Below are 13950 nucleotides of genomic sequence, written 5' to 3'. Positions count from 1 at the left end.
AGTAACATTTCTGGATTTTCTTTCCCCACTGAATGAAAAACAAACATGTTTTAACCAAAAATTCACCAGACACAGACACACAGCTGCAGTTTATGAAGTTTTTTATTGAAAGAAACTGATTTACAAACATTTTATTTTGTCTGATTTTGTTGTTGCTTGTTTCTTATATGATTATTATAATTTTTGTCCGTAAAATACCAACATTTTCTCTTAACTTTATATTTTGGTTCATTTGATTTTGTAATTTTTAAATATTAAATTACTGATAATTTGATCAGTTTCTCAATTTTTTGGGACTTTTTACTTTTACTTGAGTAAAAATATGTTGAAGTAGTGTTACTCTTACTTGTGTATAATTTACCTCTGTGTAAATGCAAGTAGCATTTAGCCTGTTCTTTTGGTATGCAGCTAAGAAATTGTTCTTTAAGTTAATTTAAAGCGAATAACTGACCCAACTCAGCCATTTTTTCTTTTTATTTAACTTTTATTTATCTAAGCCTGCTACTGATGGAGGGCAGAATGAATGAGGGTGTTACCCAGAGTGCGCAGTCAATCATTAAGAGATAAGTAAAGAGTAAATATGACGTTCAAATAAGAAAAAAGCCAAAGGTACACAGAGGCAGGGAACCTAAAGAGCAGCTAAATAAGAGAGCTGGGATAAACCACTGGCACACACCCAGCAAAACCACCAACTCTGTGGGAACAGGCACCAGTATGTCACTTAGATCATCTGAAACAGCAGAGAACGTTTAAGTTCATGGTCAGAAATGTAAAAAAAAAAATAGTTCAGATGACCAAGCTAAAATGTATCTTAAAGAGTTTATGGTTCAAACTTCAGGTTCCTGGAAGAGTTTGAGATTCAAAGAAAGTTCAGAACCAGAAAAATGTCGTCACCTGGTGGGAACGAGCCACACCTTCATTCAGGTTAAAATGGGGAAAAGCTGTTAGAAAACACTTCAATAAGAAAGAACAGATAATAACTTCCACATTTTTACTATTTATTTATCGACAGATTTGTCTTTATCTGAGAAGACAGATTGTTTGTAGGTTTTCCTTCCCTTCCTGTCTAAATGAAACAAGTCGAGGCAGAAGGTTGTTTTTTTTTCAGACTGGTTCAGCTGGATGTCTGACGGCTGAAAGGGAGTTCTGCGTTTCCAACGTCACCCGATGATGTGCTCAAAGCAAAAACACTGAAATGATGAATCGGATTAATCAAGATTAATTGATTATTGAAATAATCGCTAAGTATGTTTAGTAATCGATTAATCGTCAACTGGAACAATCTGACTCAGAATAAGGCCTTTTGCTGAAAGAATAATACATTCAGAGCAGTAATTCAGCCAAAACTGTATAAAAATGTGCATTTTCCATTTAAAATAATAAGAATAACTTTTTTTTGCTAGAATTTCCTTTAGTGACATTTTTAATCGTCACCTGGTTCAAATTCTGCAAAGAAAATCTCCTGTCAAGCCCCGTTTGCTATGCAATTATGAGTCAAATAGATAATCAATATATTAGCACTGCACTGCTGATGTTGGGTCAAGTTGAGCGTTTAGAAAGTGCTGAGCTTTTCACTTTATTTTTTTAGCTGCAGAAACATTCTTTGTTCCTAATAATCAAGTCTCACTAAAGGAACAGTCGATTCCTTTAGTGAGACTAAAATGTTGTGGCATTTTAGGCGTTAAAATGTTTTTTTTTTTCTTATTTAAAAAAGGAATTTAATCATTTATGTATTTCTAATGTTGTGTAAACAGGTTTTGTTTTCTTTTATCCGATTATTCATCAGAATATTTGATAACTAAAATAATTGGTATTTGCAGTCATAGACTCACTGTGTAATATTTTATTGAAATAAAATGGTTTTCTTTAGTTAGCACATTTCAGGAATTTTCTAACCAAACTGTAAATGTTGCTTCAAATAATAATTAAAGTTCTGAGTGGCTGTTAGAGAATTTTCGGAATTATCATTTTGTTTTTACTTTAGGTGAAATTCAGTCTAATTAAAGTGTTCTCTTTCCTTATGTGTATTTTCTGACGTGGAGGTCAGGATGTCTGTTTATCTTCATGTGAGCAGTTGAGTAGTTTTCTAGTTGATTAGGTTACATGTTGATTAGGCTACACGTTTACAACCTCTGTTCTTTTTACGACCTCTGCCCCTTTGACTGTTTTGACTGTTTTTCTTTGACAATAAAACAGGAGCTCGCGTAAAAGGAAATCAGAACTCTCTTTGTAAGCAGCTTGGAGAAGCTGTTTCGGAGACTTCTCCTTTTGCTAAAGCTTTTTCATAAAATTCATATTACGTGTCTGTAGTTCTTTTATTTAGGTATATAGGAAAAATACCCATCATTTTTTGGTGCCGAAACCGGGATCTCTCCTCCCCCGCTGCCAGGCAGAGGAAGACGCGCTGAATCCGTGCACGGCCAGAAGTCAACTGGACCTGGAAAGAAGGACCCAGGAAGCAAATTCTTCGCTGGGCCAGCGACGCATGTCCGACTTTGTCTGTCAAGCGGCGGAGGCGAGATCCGACTGGACAACCAGACAACTACAGAAACGTAGGTGAATTTTAAAGCAAAAGAAGTTATACAGGTTTGAGTCCTTGTCAAATTTTAGTTTGACTAAATGAAGGTTTGAGTCCTTGTCAAATATCATTTTGACTAAATGAAGGTTTGAGTCCTTGTCAACTTTTAGTTTGACTAAATGAAGGTTTGAGTCCTTGTCAAATATCATTTTGACTAAATAAAGGTTTGAGTCCTTGTCAAATACCAGCTTGACTAAAGAAAGGTTTGAGTCCTTGTCAAATATCATTTTGACTAAAGAAGGGTTAGAGTCCCAGTTGACTTAGTTTCAACTAAAGGCAAAAGGTACGGCTTTTAGAGCCTTCTTATTTACAGGACATTCCTTAAGAGTAAGTCCTCGCGTAGATAGGAAGTTTGTAATACTGTTTTGTTATTGCTGTGTTGATATTGGTGTTTTTGTCTGCTGCTTTGTTGATGTGTGTGTATGAAGGAGTGAATGGTGTTTCTCTCTCTGGGAGTAAAACTCTCTGCCTTCGGAATTAGGATCCAAAGTGAAAAACCGCTTGGAAGCTAGGCTCCAAGTAGAAGCCTGTTTTTCAGGAGGCACTGAGCGCTGATTTACAGCACTTTCTCTGAGGAAGCACAAAATACCAAAAATTTTCAAGCTAAAATTGCAAGTGATTTAAATAATGGGAAACAAAAATTCTTGTAATTCCTCACTCGCTGAGGGTCTCAACGGAGATGAGAAATACATGCTGTCCAGATTTCCTGGTAGCATTGTATACATAAAAAAATGGAAAAAGAAATATAAAATAGATGGGAAGCTGAAAATTGAGAAATGGCAAACAATTGTTGGAATTTTGGAGAGTAGTGTAGCAAGAAAAAAGGGGATGAAAAAGGCTAAAAAGGAGGATGAACTAAGATGTGCTAAACTATGGTTAAAAGCAGCCATAGACCGTAAAGAACAAATTAAAAAGGTTAAAGATAAAAAGCTTGTAGAATCAAATAACTTATTTGTAAGGTCAGAAGAAAATGAAATGGTGTTAACCAGACGGAATACTTCAAGGGACAGAGAGCAGGTACGGCCGACTGCTCCTCCCCGACCGCTGCAGCAGCTCTGTCTGCTTCTGTCTCAGTATCAACAGCTCGACAAATACTTTGTTTGTAAAACCAGAAGATAATGAGCCCATATTAGCTGCAGTGCAGGCCCCTCCCTTGCGTGCGAGCCACACTGCCCTCAGTTTCTCCAACTCTCATTCCTGCAAAATCCCCACCAGCTGATCTAACTACAGATCCACTGTCAGTTCATACTCCAACTAAACTTTACCCACCCCTGCCTGTCTCCCCACCACCGTTATATGAGGAGGAAGGTGCAGGTCCCAGCGATCAGGGACATTCATATAACCTGAGGCAGAACAGGAAGCCAAAAGTTTCGTACAGCCTTGAAGGGACGGAACAATATCCAATGATCCAGGTCCCAAACCCAAATCCTAGAGATGGCCAGCCGCCACACATTTATGTTTTCAGACCCTGGACCTTGAAAGAGGCCAGAAAGGCGGTAGAAGGAATAACTCCTGTATCAGAAGATCCCGATAAATGGATAGAAGACATGACGGATTAATCCATTCATATAGATTAAATGGAGTGGAAGCAGGAGAAGCAGCCATGTCCTCATTAGGAAAGGATTGGGCAAAAGTGAGGGGAAGTTATACAGGGAAAGTAATTAATAATAATATTTTAATTCCAATCCCATACCCTCCAGGAGCGAACCCCGCTCTCTCTGATGATTTTAAAGCACAATGGGATCCGTTGTGTGAGAGAGTTAGAACAAATTTTCGTAAAAGGGCAAATTATAGTCATCTGTCAGGAATTAAACAAAAAACTGGAGAAGATGTGGACGACTTTCGTCTACGATTTGAGAAGGAGTTCAAAGTTCACAGTGGGATCACTTATGATGAAGGACCAGAAAGCGTATATCAACAACAATTAAAAAACGCTTTAATGTCTAGTTTCCGCCCTGAAATTGAGGGCTGGATTAAAAAACACTTGGTTGAATATGATGTTGCCTCAGTCCCACAGCTGATGACGTGGGCACGTCATGCAGAAAAAGTAGTAAAAAAACCAAAAACAGGATCAGATGTTTTTCATCTGGAGGATTTTGGAGAAGTAGATACCTCTGTCTTGTTCCGTGGCTCCTCAAGAGGCAGAAATAGCGGCAGAGGAGGTCACTATGAGAAACCACTCCGAAGTTATACCCCACAAAAACTACAACATCCAGATGGATGTTGGCATTGTGGCCATCCTGGCCACTGGGCAAGACATTGCCCAGAAAACAAAATAAATCATCGAAGGGGTGGCAGATGGGAGAAAAAACAAAAGCCTAACTCTTCAACATGACTAGACTCTGCCACACCCAAACAAAACATACCACCAGATAAAATTGATGAAATGGTGGATATATGTGCAGCTTGGGATATGTTAAATGCATTAAAAGAAAAACCCTACATTACACTGATTGTTTGTGGGGAAAAAGTTGAATTTCTATGCGACACTGGTGCATGTAAAACAGTTCTAAAAACTAAAATAGAAGGGATAAACCCTACAAATGAGTCCATTTGGGTGAAATCTGCCAATGGACAAATACATAGAGAACATATGTCAAAAAATACATCTTTTAAAGATCCTGAAACAGGAATTAAAGTAAAAGCTTCTGTTGTGATGTCGTTTCAATGTCCAATAAATCTGTTAGGTAGAGACCTAATGACAAAATTAGGGATAGCAGTAGTCCCTGTACAAGATGGCATGAGAGCTGTCAGACTAAAACATTCTGATCTGTATACAGTTCAAAAAGATGAAAAAATCTACTGTTCATATGATCTAAAGCCAGTTGACAATCCTCATGTTCCAGGAAAGCTTCTCAGAGAAGCTCGAGGACAACTGGACTTACCTGAAACAGAAATGAACTACAATCAGTTGCATGTAACAATGAACATCCTAAATGATCCACAGGATGATTATGTGCAAAAGTTTTTAGAAACAAATCCTGTGACACTTGCTGTGACTGAAATATTCACAGACCGTCGGTCTTATGCAGCTGTGACTGTGCTCCTTCCGACAAGTCAAACAGAGCTGTATAAGTTGCCTGCAAACCCACACATCTCGCTTTTTAAACCACATAATATTACATGGGCAGATGTGGGTAACAGAACCAAAATGGCTTCTGAAGCCACTGATTACAAAGAAAGTGAAGATGGCTGGAGCTACAGCCCCAGCTGTGACGTCTGGAAACAATCACTTTGTGAAGTTGCTACGGGCACAGCTCAAGTTCATGCATTTGAGTGACACATGAACATATTCTGAACTTTCTCAGCACAGACTGAAGGAGAACAACAAATGATAGACAAAGCAGTGATAAAAGACATGCAGGATAACGCACCGAAAGTTGAAAAAAGGATGTGGATAACTAAGGGTGCGAAAATTAATGATGAGAACATTTTTGAAGTCAATAAGAAACCAGTCCTTCCTAAATCTTTATTTAAAGCGGCAGCAATTGTGACACACGGGCGCTGCCATGTGTCAACAGGGGGGATGGAAACTATAATACAACAGCATTTCACAACATATGGTTTAAATTCATACTTAAAAAATTTTTTGTACTGCATGTCCAGTTTGTGTGAAATATAATTCTCAGGGAAACATAAGGCCAAAACGAGGCAGGTTCCCGAAACCATCTTATCCATTTCAAACTATGCATATGGATTTTGTGTCCAGTGCAAGTTTACTGCCTTCTGATTCTCTTCCTGTACAGGAGGCCACTCCAATCGAGCAAGGTGATTGGGTCTACATAAAGGTCATCAAACGAAAGAACTGGGCGAGTCCACGGTGGGAAGGACTGCCCAGGTGCTGATGACCACACCAACAGCTGTAAAGATTGCTGAAAGACCCACATGGATTCATCTCAGTCACTGTAAGGTACAGAGAGTGTTAGACCCCTAAATCAGAGTGACGGGGAAGTCTGATTTACAAAGGGGTTCTGTCGTTTAGGACAGTTCGTCTCAAGGTCAGCAGAAGAATTCAACAGATCCTCACTCTGCTAGGCTGGGGGTCCTGACATCCCTGTATTCTGAGCAGCAATGGAAACTCCATATGCCAGATGGATTTTCTACTGTATTGTGACTGCTGTATGTTTGATGTTTGGAGAAGGAAACGAGCCTGAGCTTCATCCGCATGACTACAGTACGAATCTGTGGTGGAAGCTGATGAATAGAACCGCTTATGAGGGACATGCTGTGAACTGCTACGTGTGTGCGCAGATGCGGTTTCCATACATAACTCAGGTCTACGACCAGGTAACATTACTGACGACAAACAGATGTGTCTCTACGTTCTAAGCACCAGACCACGGCGTATCCCACCCCTAAGAGGAGACAGACCACGTGAGGAGGACTATTCAGTTGACCTCCGGATGGGAGAGGCTGTGCAAAGCCTCTTTCAATCTTTAAATTGTTCACTTGCAGATGATGTACTTCCTTTTTCGTCATCTCAACAAACTGTATGGAAAATACCAGAGATCATTTCGTTAGCAGGAGCTAAACCAGGATCTCTAGGGAACTGTGTTTATAATAATGGACATGTTGTTCTAGGGACGGTGCCCTGGAATTTGTGTAACAGAGTTTACACCTACTGCGAACCGACACAGGATTTCATCACCTGCACAGCATGCAGGGGTCAAGAGACGACTCCACGCTGCAAAGTCTGGAAGGACAACCCAGACTGTGACAACTTGCTTCAGGAGAGGAGTTTCAACATCACGCATAAGACAAAGAGGAAACAGGAGACAACACTGTGTAGCGCCATAGTGCCAGGAGATTATGGCTCCCGAATGTTGGCAGACTGGTACTTCATATGTGGAAATGAAGCATACATGTTCTTGCCGAAAAATTGGGGAGGACTGTGTGCTGTGGTTCCTTTGATCAACCCGATTGCATTCATCAGGAAAGCACAGAATGATCTACACACCCGCTCCAAACGAACAGTTACGTCAGAGGTCAAAAAATGGGGAGGCCTCACAACACATACTGGAGTTCCATGGGAATTCCGGATTTGGAACGGTGGAGAAAAATTCATGCAAAGCCTTTTTCCGTGGGTTGGTCTAGGAGAGATTCGCGACCACGTTGAGATAAACAGGTACGGATTACTGCGACTAATCAACATCACATACCAGCTGGCCAATGGCACCATGAAAGAACTGGCTGAACTGAGAAACATGGTTATGCAAAATCGTGTTGTCCTGGACTTCCTCACTGCCCCTCAAGGAGGGGTCTGTAAAATCATTGGCCCAACGTGCTGTACTTATGTGCCTGACTAAAACAGGAACTGGAGTAACTATTTCTGATGCTCTATACGAGCTGGAAGATTTAAAACAGTATGTGGAGAGTGGAACAAGCGGTTCACCCTCTTTCGATTTGTTTTCATGGCTTACTTCTGGACCATGGTGGACCTTGCTGTTAAAACTCATGACGCCTGTTCTAGTTGTGTTAGTTTTGTTCTGTCTTTTTACGGGTTGCATTTTTCCTTGCCTACGTAAAATGGTGTCCAAAACAATTGACACAACTGTTATCAATTATCAACTGACAAAGGCATCTTATGAGTCGACTGAAGATGACTTGTTCCAAGTTTCAGACGATTTTCTGAAAAATGATGAATTTCTGTAATCAATAAACAGATGATTTCATTTGCTGAATGACTCCTACACCGAAAATGTGAAAACAAGTGGTGTTTTGGATGAAAGAAAAACTGCATTTGATTTTTGCTGTTTCTTTTATTTTTCATTTATTACTTTATATTTCATTTATTCATTGTATTTTCTGTTTAGGTTAGAAAAAAAAAAAAAAAAAAATCTTGCATTTATTGGTTTTTTTCTTTTTCTTTTTTTCTTTTCTATGCTTTTGCATAACGTTTATACATGTCGTAAAATGATAAAAAGGGGGGAATGTTAGAGAATTTTCGGAATTATCATTTTGTTTTTACTTTAGGTGAAATTCAGTCTAATTAAAGTGTTCTCTTTCCTTATGTGTATTTTCTGACGTGGAGGTCAGGATGTCTGTTTATCTTCATGTGAGCAGTTGAGTAGTTTTCTAGTTGATTAGGTTACATGTTGATTAGGCTACACGTTTACAACCTCTGTTCTTTTCGACCTCTGCCTTTGACTGTTTTGACTGTTTTTCTTTGACAATAAAACAGGAGCTCGCGTAAAAGGAAATCAGAACTCTCTTTGTAAGCAGCTTGGAGAAGCTGTTTCGGAGACTTCTCCTTTTGCTAAAGCTTTTTCATAAAATTCATATTACGTGTCTGTAGTTCTTTTATTTAGGTATATAGGAAAAATACCCATCAGTGGCATTTTTACACTCCTTCACTCAACACTTCAGGAAAAGTTCCTGTTAAGCAAGCAGCAATAAAAACATTTCCCCTACCTCATCACCCTTTAAAAGAATCAATAATGTTGATTTCCTAGTGCACTTTGCCACCAGTTTAATTATTTATTTACTCTGATTATTAATGATTGACAGTGAAAGCATTGAACTGTGCACATTTCATCCAGCAGGACGTGTTTTTACACGGAGAACAAAGAAGCTGGACAAAGTTACTGGTAAAATTTTAAATTTATATCTATTAATTAAACATTGAATCCATGCAAAGGAGAGCAGATTATAATGGAGGAAGACACAGAAAGCTGCACTTTACATTAAACTATAAACATCATCTCCTCTGCTGCCTTTGGAGGCGATTTAAAGAGGAGTGTGTTTTTATTGTGAAGATAGTACTGAGCAGGAGAGATAAGATTAATCTATTTATGGAAATTATTGAGCAATAATCTAATCTGCAGATTCCCATTTCAGCAGCATGAACTGCAGCTGCACACCTGGAAACAAATAATCATCAGAAATGCAAAACATCACTCAGAGATCCTGGAGCAACTTAAACATATTAAACTCTGATAACATTAAAGAGCTTCGGTGTTTATAGTTTTCATGGTTTGTTGAGAGTGTTTCGCATTTCTTTAGTTTTGATCCCCTCTGTGGATAAAAATGCGCCAAATTTATGTCACATGTCATTTATGGGCATGTTTGTGTCTTTTAAAGCGATAAATAAGTTGAAGAGACAGTTTTGGATCAGTGTGATTTCAGGCAGCCTTCTCATCTCTCATCCCCTTAGTTAAAAAGATTATATACAACAGTGTCTATTTACTGTTTTAAATTCCATTATGCATAATGTTTATGTTACAGATAAATATCTCAATGAGTTGAGTGGAGCAAAAGACAAACAACTACAAAGAAGGACTTCTACTGGTAGCAGTTTGGATTTCAGGAAGTATAAAAGAAATTCCTTAAATTCTTCTCCATGTTCAGCCGATTCAATGTCTCCTCTGTTTACATTCACTCTTAATTCACGATCACCACCCCCCTTTTTCAGCCTACTTTCTCTCTACGTCTTATTTCAAAGGATTTCTCAGATTAATATCCGTAACTGTTCAAACGTTGAGATAGCAAGCGTTTGTTTGTTTGTTTGTTTTTTATGTAGAAACCCTTCCCAGGGATGTCCTTGTTTCTCATTTCCTTACCTTGGGTCTTTTCCAGGTAATGTGTCCAATGCGATTTCCCTGGTAGAAGAGAGACTGGTCGGATGGCGGGAACAGAGGGTCTTCAAACAGGGTCCCATTCTGTCTGCACCGCCTCCTCAGAGCAGCAAAAGACTGGCCTTCGTACGGAGCCACCATCCCCCCTGCACACAATGAAACCCAAGGTCTGAGACGGGGCCTCCGACAACGCCAGCTCCAACATTTTTATCCTGATAAAGAGACTTCTGTGTTTGGGTGGGAAGAACGCAGGTCATGGGGAATTATTTAGACAACTCCAGGAAAGCGGGCAGCTTCGGTTTATACTCACATGATGTGTGGTTACGGACTAACATCGAGGACAAACCCCTAAACTAGTTTATACATGACAATTACTTAAAAAAAAACACTTTCATGGGAAGCAAACGTGCTGGAGCTCTGCTTGGGTTGCTAGGTAACAGACTGAGCTTTCCTTGGGTTGCTAGGTGACAGGCTGAGCTTTGCTGGGGTTGCTAGGTAACGGGCAGTCCCTGCTGATTTCGGTTTTTGAAGGAGGTCATTTTTCAGACACCAAAAAAATCTTAATTTACTGCTTGGCCTGACATGATAACAAATTTTGCTGGACAATAAATTGTTCAAGAAGTTGTAGTGATAAATTACAGTATTGTTGTTTTAAACAACAGTATAATTTGAAATGTTATTTAAATACCACTATATTTCAAGTAATAAAAAGATAATGGCGCAACAAAGGACGAACATATGCTCTAAGATAAAAAAATAAATTAAATTCTAACTAACATTTAACACTGGAACTGGAAGACATTTTAAATATCCAAAATAAATAAACTAAATAACAGAAACAAATAAGTTTAATTATGAAGTCTCTGTAAACAAAACTGTCCTTCAAAAAAAGGTTTAGTTGAGACCAAAACACCAGACTGAAGACTTTAGTCGTCCAGTTTTTGGTAGAAAAAGAAAAACAATAAATCATGCAAATGGAAGTTATTGGGCTCGTTTTAATTTATCATGCATTTAGTTTATTTAGTGCTTATTGCAACTGGCCTAGGTATTGGCAAAAATAGGCTGGGTGGTTTTCTACTGTTTTTAGAAGCAGCAGAAACCCAAATGAGAAAACAAAAACGTGTGAAATATGAATTTTACACTTACGTCCCCTTTAACCTTTATTTTACCAGGTAGGTTGATTGAGAACAAATTCTTATTTTCAACAAGGACCTGTTCAGTAAAAATCAAAACATTGTACAGCAAGAAACAGAAGAAGAAATGCACAACCACATTCATACTGACCAAAAGCACAGCATACACTTAAAAAGTGAAATAGAAGAGTACAGCATGGCATCATCAGCGTTTAGATGGATGTGGGAGATACAAACAGCACGAGTTAGATTTGAAAGTGAGTTGGTCCTAAACTGGACCCCTGAGGAACACCAGTAGCCCAGGATAGATGAAGGCAACCTTCAACTTGCACAAACTGAAAACAACCCAAGATTTAGATTTTAAAACAAGCCAGACTTTTTTTTTTTTTTGAGAAACCTTGGTTCAGCGAAACAGAATGTTATGGGCAAGTCGACAAACAGTAACAGAGTATTCTTTTTATTCAAAATACGGATTAGACGGCATCATTGATGCAACCATGGCCAGTTCTAAAGTCTGACTGCAACATATCATACGACTGGATGACAAATGAAAAGTCTTTTCCCTTCAAACATCCAGAAAGTGAATGTGGTTTCCTCAGTTTCCGTAACATCTCTTAGGACATTTAAAAGCTTATTAGAAAAACCTCAACATGCATTAAAAGCTGCTTCCTTTGTACAGGAAATGGGTGAAAAACCAAAAGAGTTTACAAACAGCACTACAGTTTTCTATACTGCAGACCAGACAGTGAAACATTAGTTTGATGGAAACACGCTTGTTTTGAGAGCTCAAATACTCAGTGAAAAATAATACATAGATGAAACATCAATTTAAGAAGATTTTGTTTTCAAGCGACCAAAACCCAAAATCTGTTAGTCTAGAAAATCTGTTTATTCAGGATATGCTGTAGAGTTTCAGATTAGTTTAAACAGACCTGTAAAGTAATACATGAATAAGTAACATTCTCCGCAAACTCAGTCACAATTTATTTCAGTGTCACTTACAGGCTACAGACGGGAGATGATGGTGAATGAAACAGAGAAAGGCTGAAAGGATGAATGGATAGATAGATGGATGAACAGATGGATAAATGGATATGCGAGTAATTATGCTGGACACTACCCAGCATCATTACCTTTAAATAAACAGGTAATGTTTATTACCTGAACGTTCAAATAAACATAAAAGCAGTTACAAAGTCAGCCTTTTGTCACCTGAAGTGCATTTCTGGTATTAAATGACTAAAGTCCCAACAAGGTCTAGTGAAACTCTACATGAGTTCATCTATAGTCGCATTGATTATTGCAATAGTGTCTTCACAGGTCTGCATGAAAAGTCAGTTCTATCATGTTTTTTGGGGTTATTTTGTTGTTTGTGTTTTTTTTAATTGTTTAAAAAAAAAGATGCCATGTACTCATTTTGTGTTTGCTTTTGGATTGGATTAATTCTACATTTTTAAACTAGCCAAGAAATTAAACAATCTGGCTTTTATTTGTAAAACATGTAACACAACTTCTGACTCTTGGATTGATTTAATGAAAGAAAAAAACTGAAGAATACCATGAAAATGTCCAAGAAAAAGCCCCACTGGGAAAATTGGGTTTAACTGCAGCAGACAAATAAACCCTTTAAGATCATTTTAGAGATGCACTCTGTAAAAAAAAATGCTTTTCCTGAAAGAAATTTCAGCATCACTTGCTACTAAAGCAATTTCACTGCCTTCTTTGGTAGAAAAGCTTAATTACAGTCTTATGTAAAACAGAGTTTAATCTCTATTTACTGAAATGTATAACTGGAATCATTATAACAGATGCAATTAGAGAAGTATTAATAGAGGGAGCTGCATATGAGTAAATAATAAAATATTCAAAATAAGTAAAGCCTAGTTATTTTAAAATATTGGGCTCTAACAGGAGAGCAAAAAATAGATTAAAAAGTAATAAAAATAAAAAAGCAGAAAACTTTTCCACATGACAACAAGCGTGACAGGAAAATGACTCATCAGATTGACACAACGGTTTTATCTGTGTTTCTGTTTCGCATTAAAAAGTGCATCCACATTCACATTTCATGCATTTTCAATATGTAAAGGTAAACATAAAGTCACCAGCTTAGGGCTGTTCTCTCTTACCAACATCAACAAAAACACCCTGCAGTTGGTTCAACAATGGAGCAACAACAGGAGCAAATGATGGGTGTGGTTTCATGAAGACACCATGACAGATGAATAACAACAACCAGAAGTAGATGTTGAAATAACAGAAAGGTATTTCATTTATTTGTTGCAAGGGGTAAAAGCATCAGCAGAGGTTTATGAATCTCTACAAATCAGTTCAACTACTATAAAAGCTGATAAAAGTATTATTTCTCTAGGTTTTCAAGAATTTTGAATCAATTAGGATAGGAAAATGTACATTTTTTCCTTCTTGTTCATTTTTATACCACCCTGAATATTTCTTTTTGTCCAAAAAAGTCAAATTGTTTGAATAAAATCGTTTTTTCAACATTAAACCTGCATTTCCGGTCACAACCACATTTATTCGAGGTTGTACGGAAATCAAATTCATCAAAATATATAAATAAAGGATTTCCATGGCAGACAATCATCCAAAACTGACTTCAGTTTTACTTTAAAGGGGCTTGCTTGGCTGAAGTGAGAAGTCATGT

At 37.9% G+C, this 13950-nt stretch overlaps 1 protein-coding gene across 1 annotated transcript in view; it reads right to left on the bottom strand.

Moving 5' to 3' along the window:
• The window catches only part of LOC122832576 (calpain-5-like), a 32956-nt gene that overhangs the window by 18561 nt on the left and 445 nt on the right, over nt 1-13950 (bottom strand). The window contains exon 2 of the mRNA XM_044119463.1: nt 10138-10298. Within this exon, the coding sequence (XP_043975398.1) occupies nt 10138-10293 (156 nt within the window). The 5' untranslated portion in view covers nt 10294-10298. The remainder of the gene's footprint in view (nt 1-10137; nt 10299-13950) is intronic.

This window comes from Gambusia affinis, linkage group LG06, assembly GCF_019740435.1.
Source record: "Gambusia affinis linkage group LG06, SWU_Gaff_1.0, whole genome shotgun sequence".
Lineage (NCBI taxonomy): Eukaryota > Metazoa > Chordata > Actinopteri > Cyprinodontiformes > Poeciliidae > Gambusia > Gambusia affinis.
The sequence above is the reverse complement of the archived record's forward strand: the minus strand, read 5'-3'. Positions and strand labels throughout refer to the sequence as shown.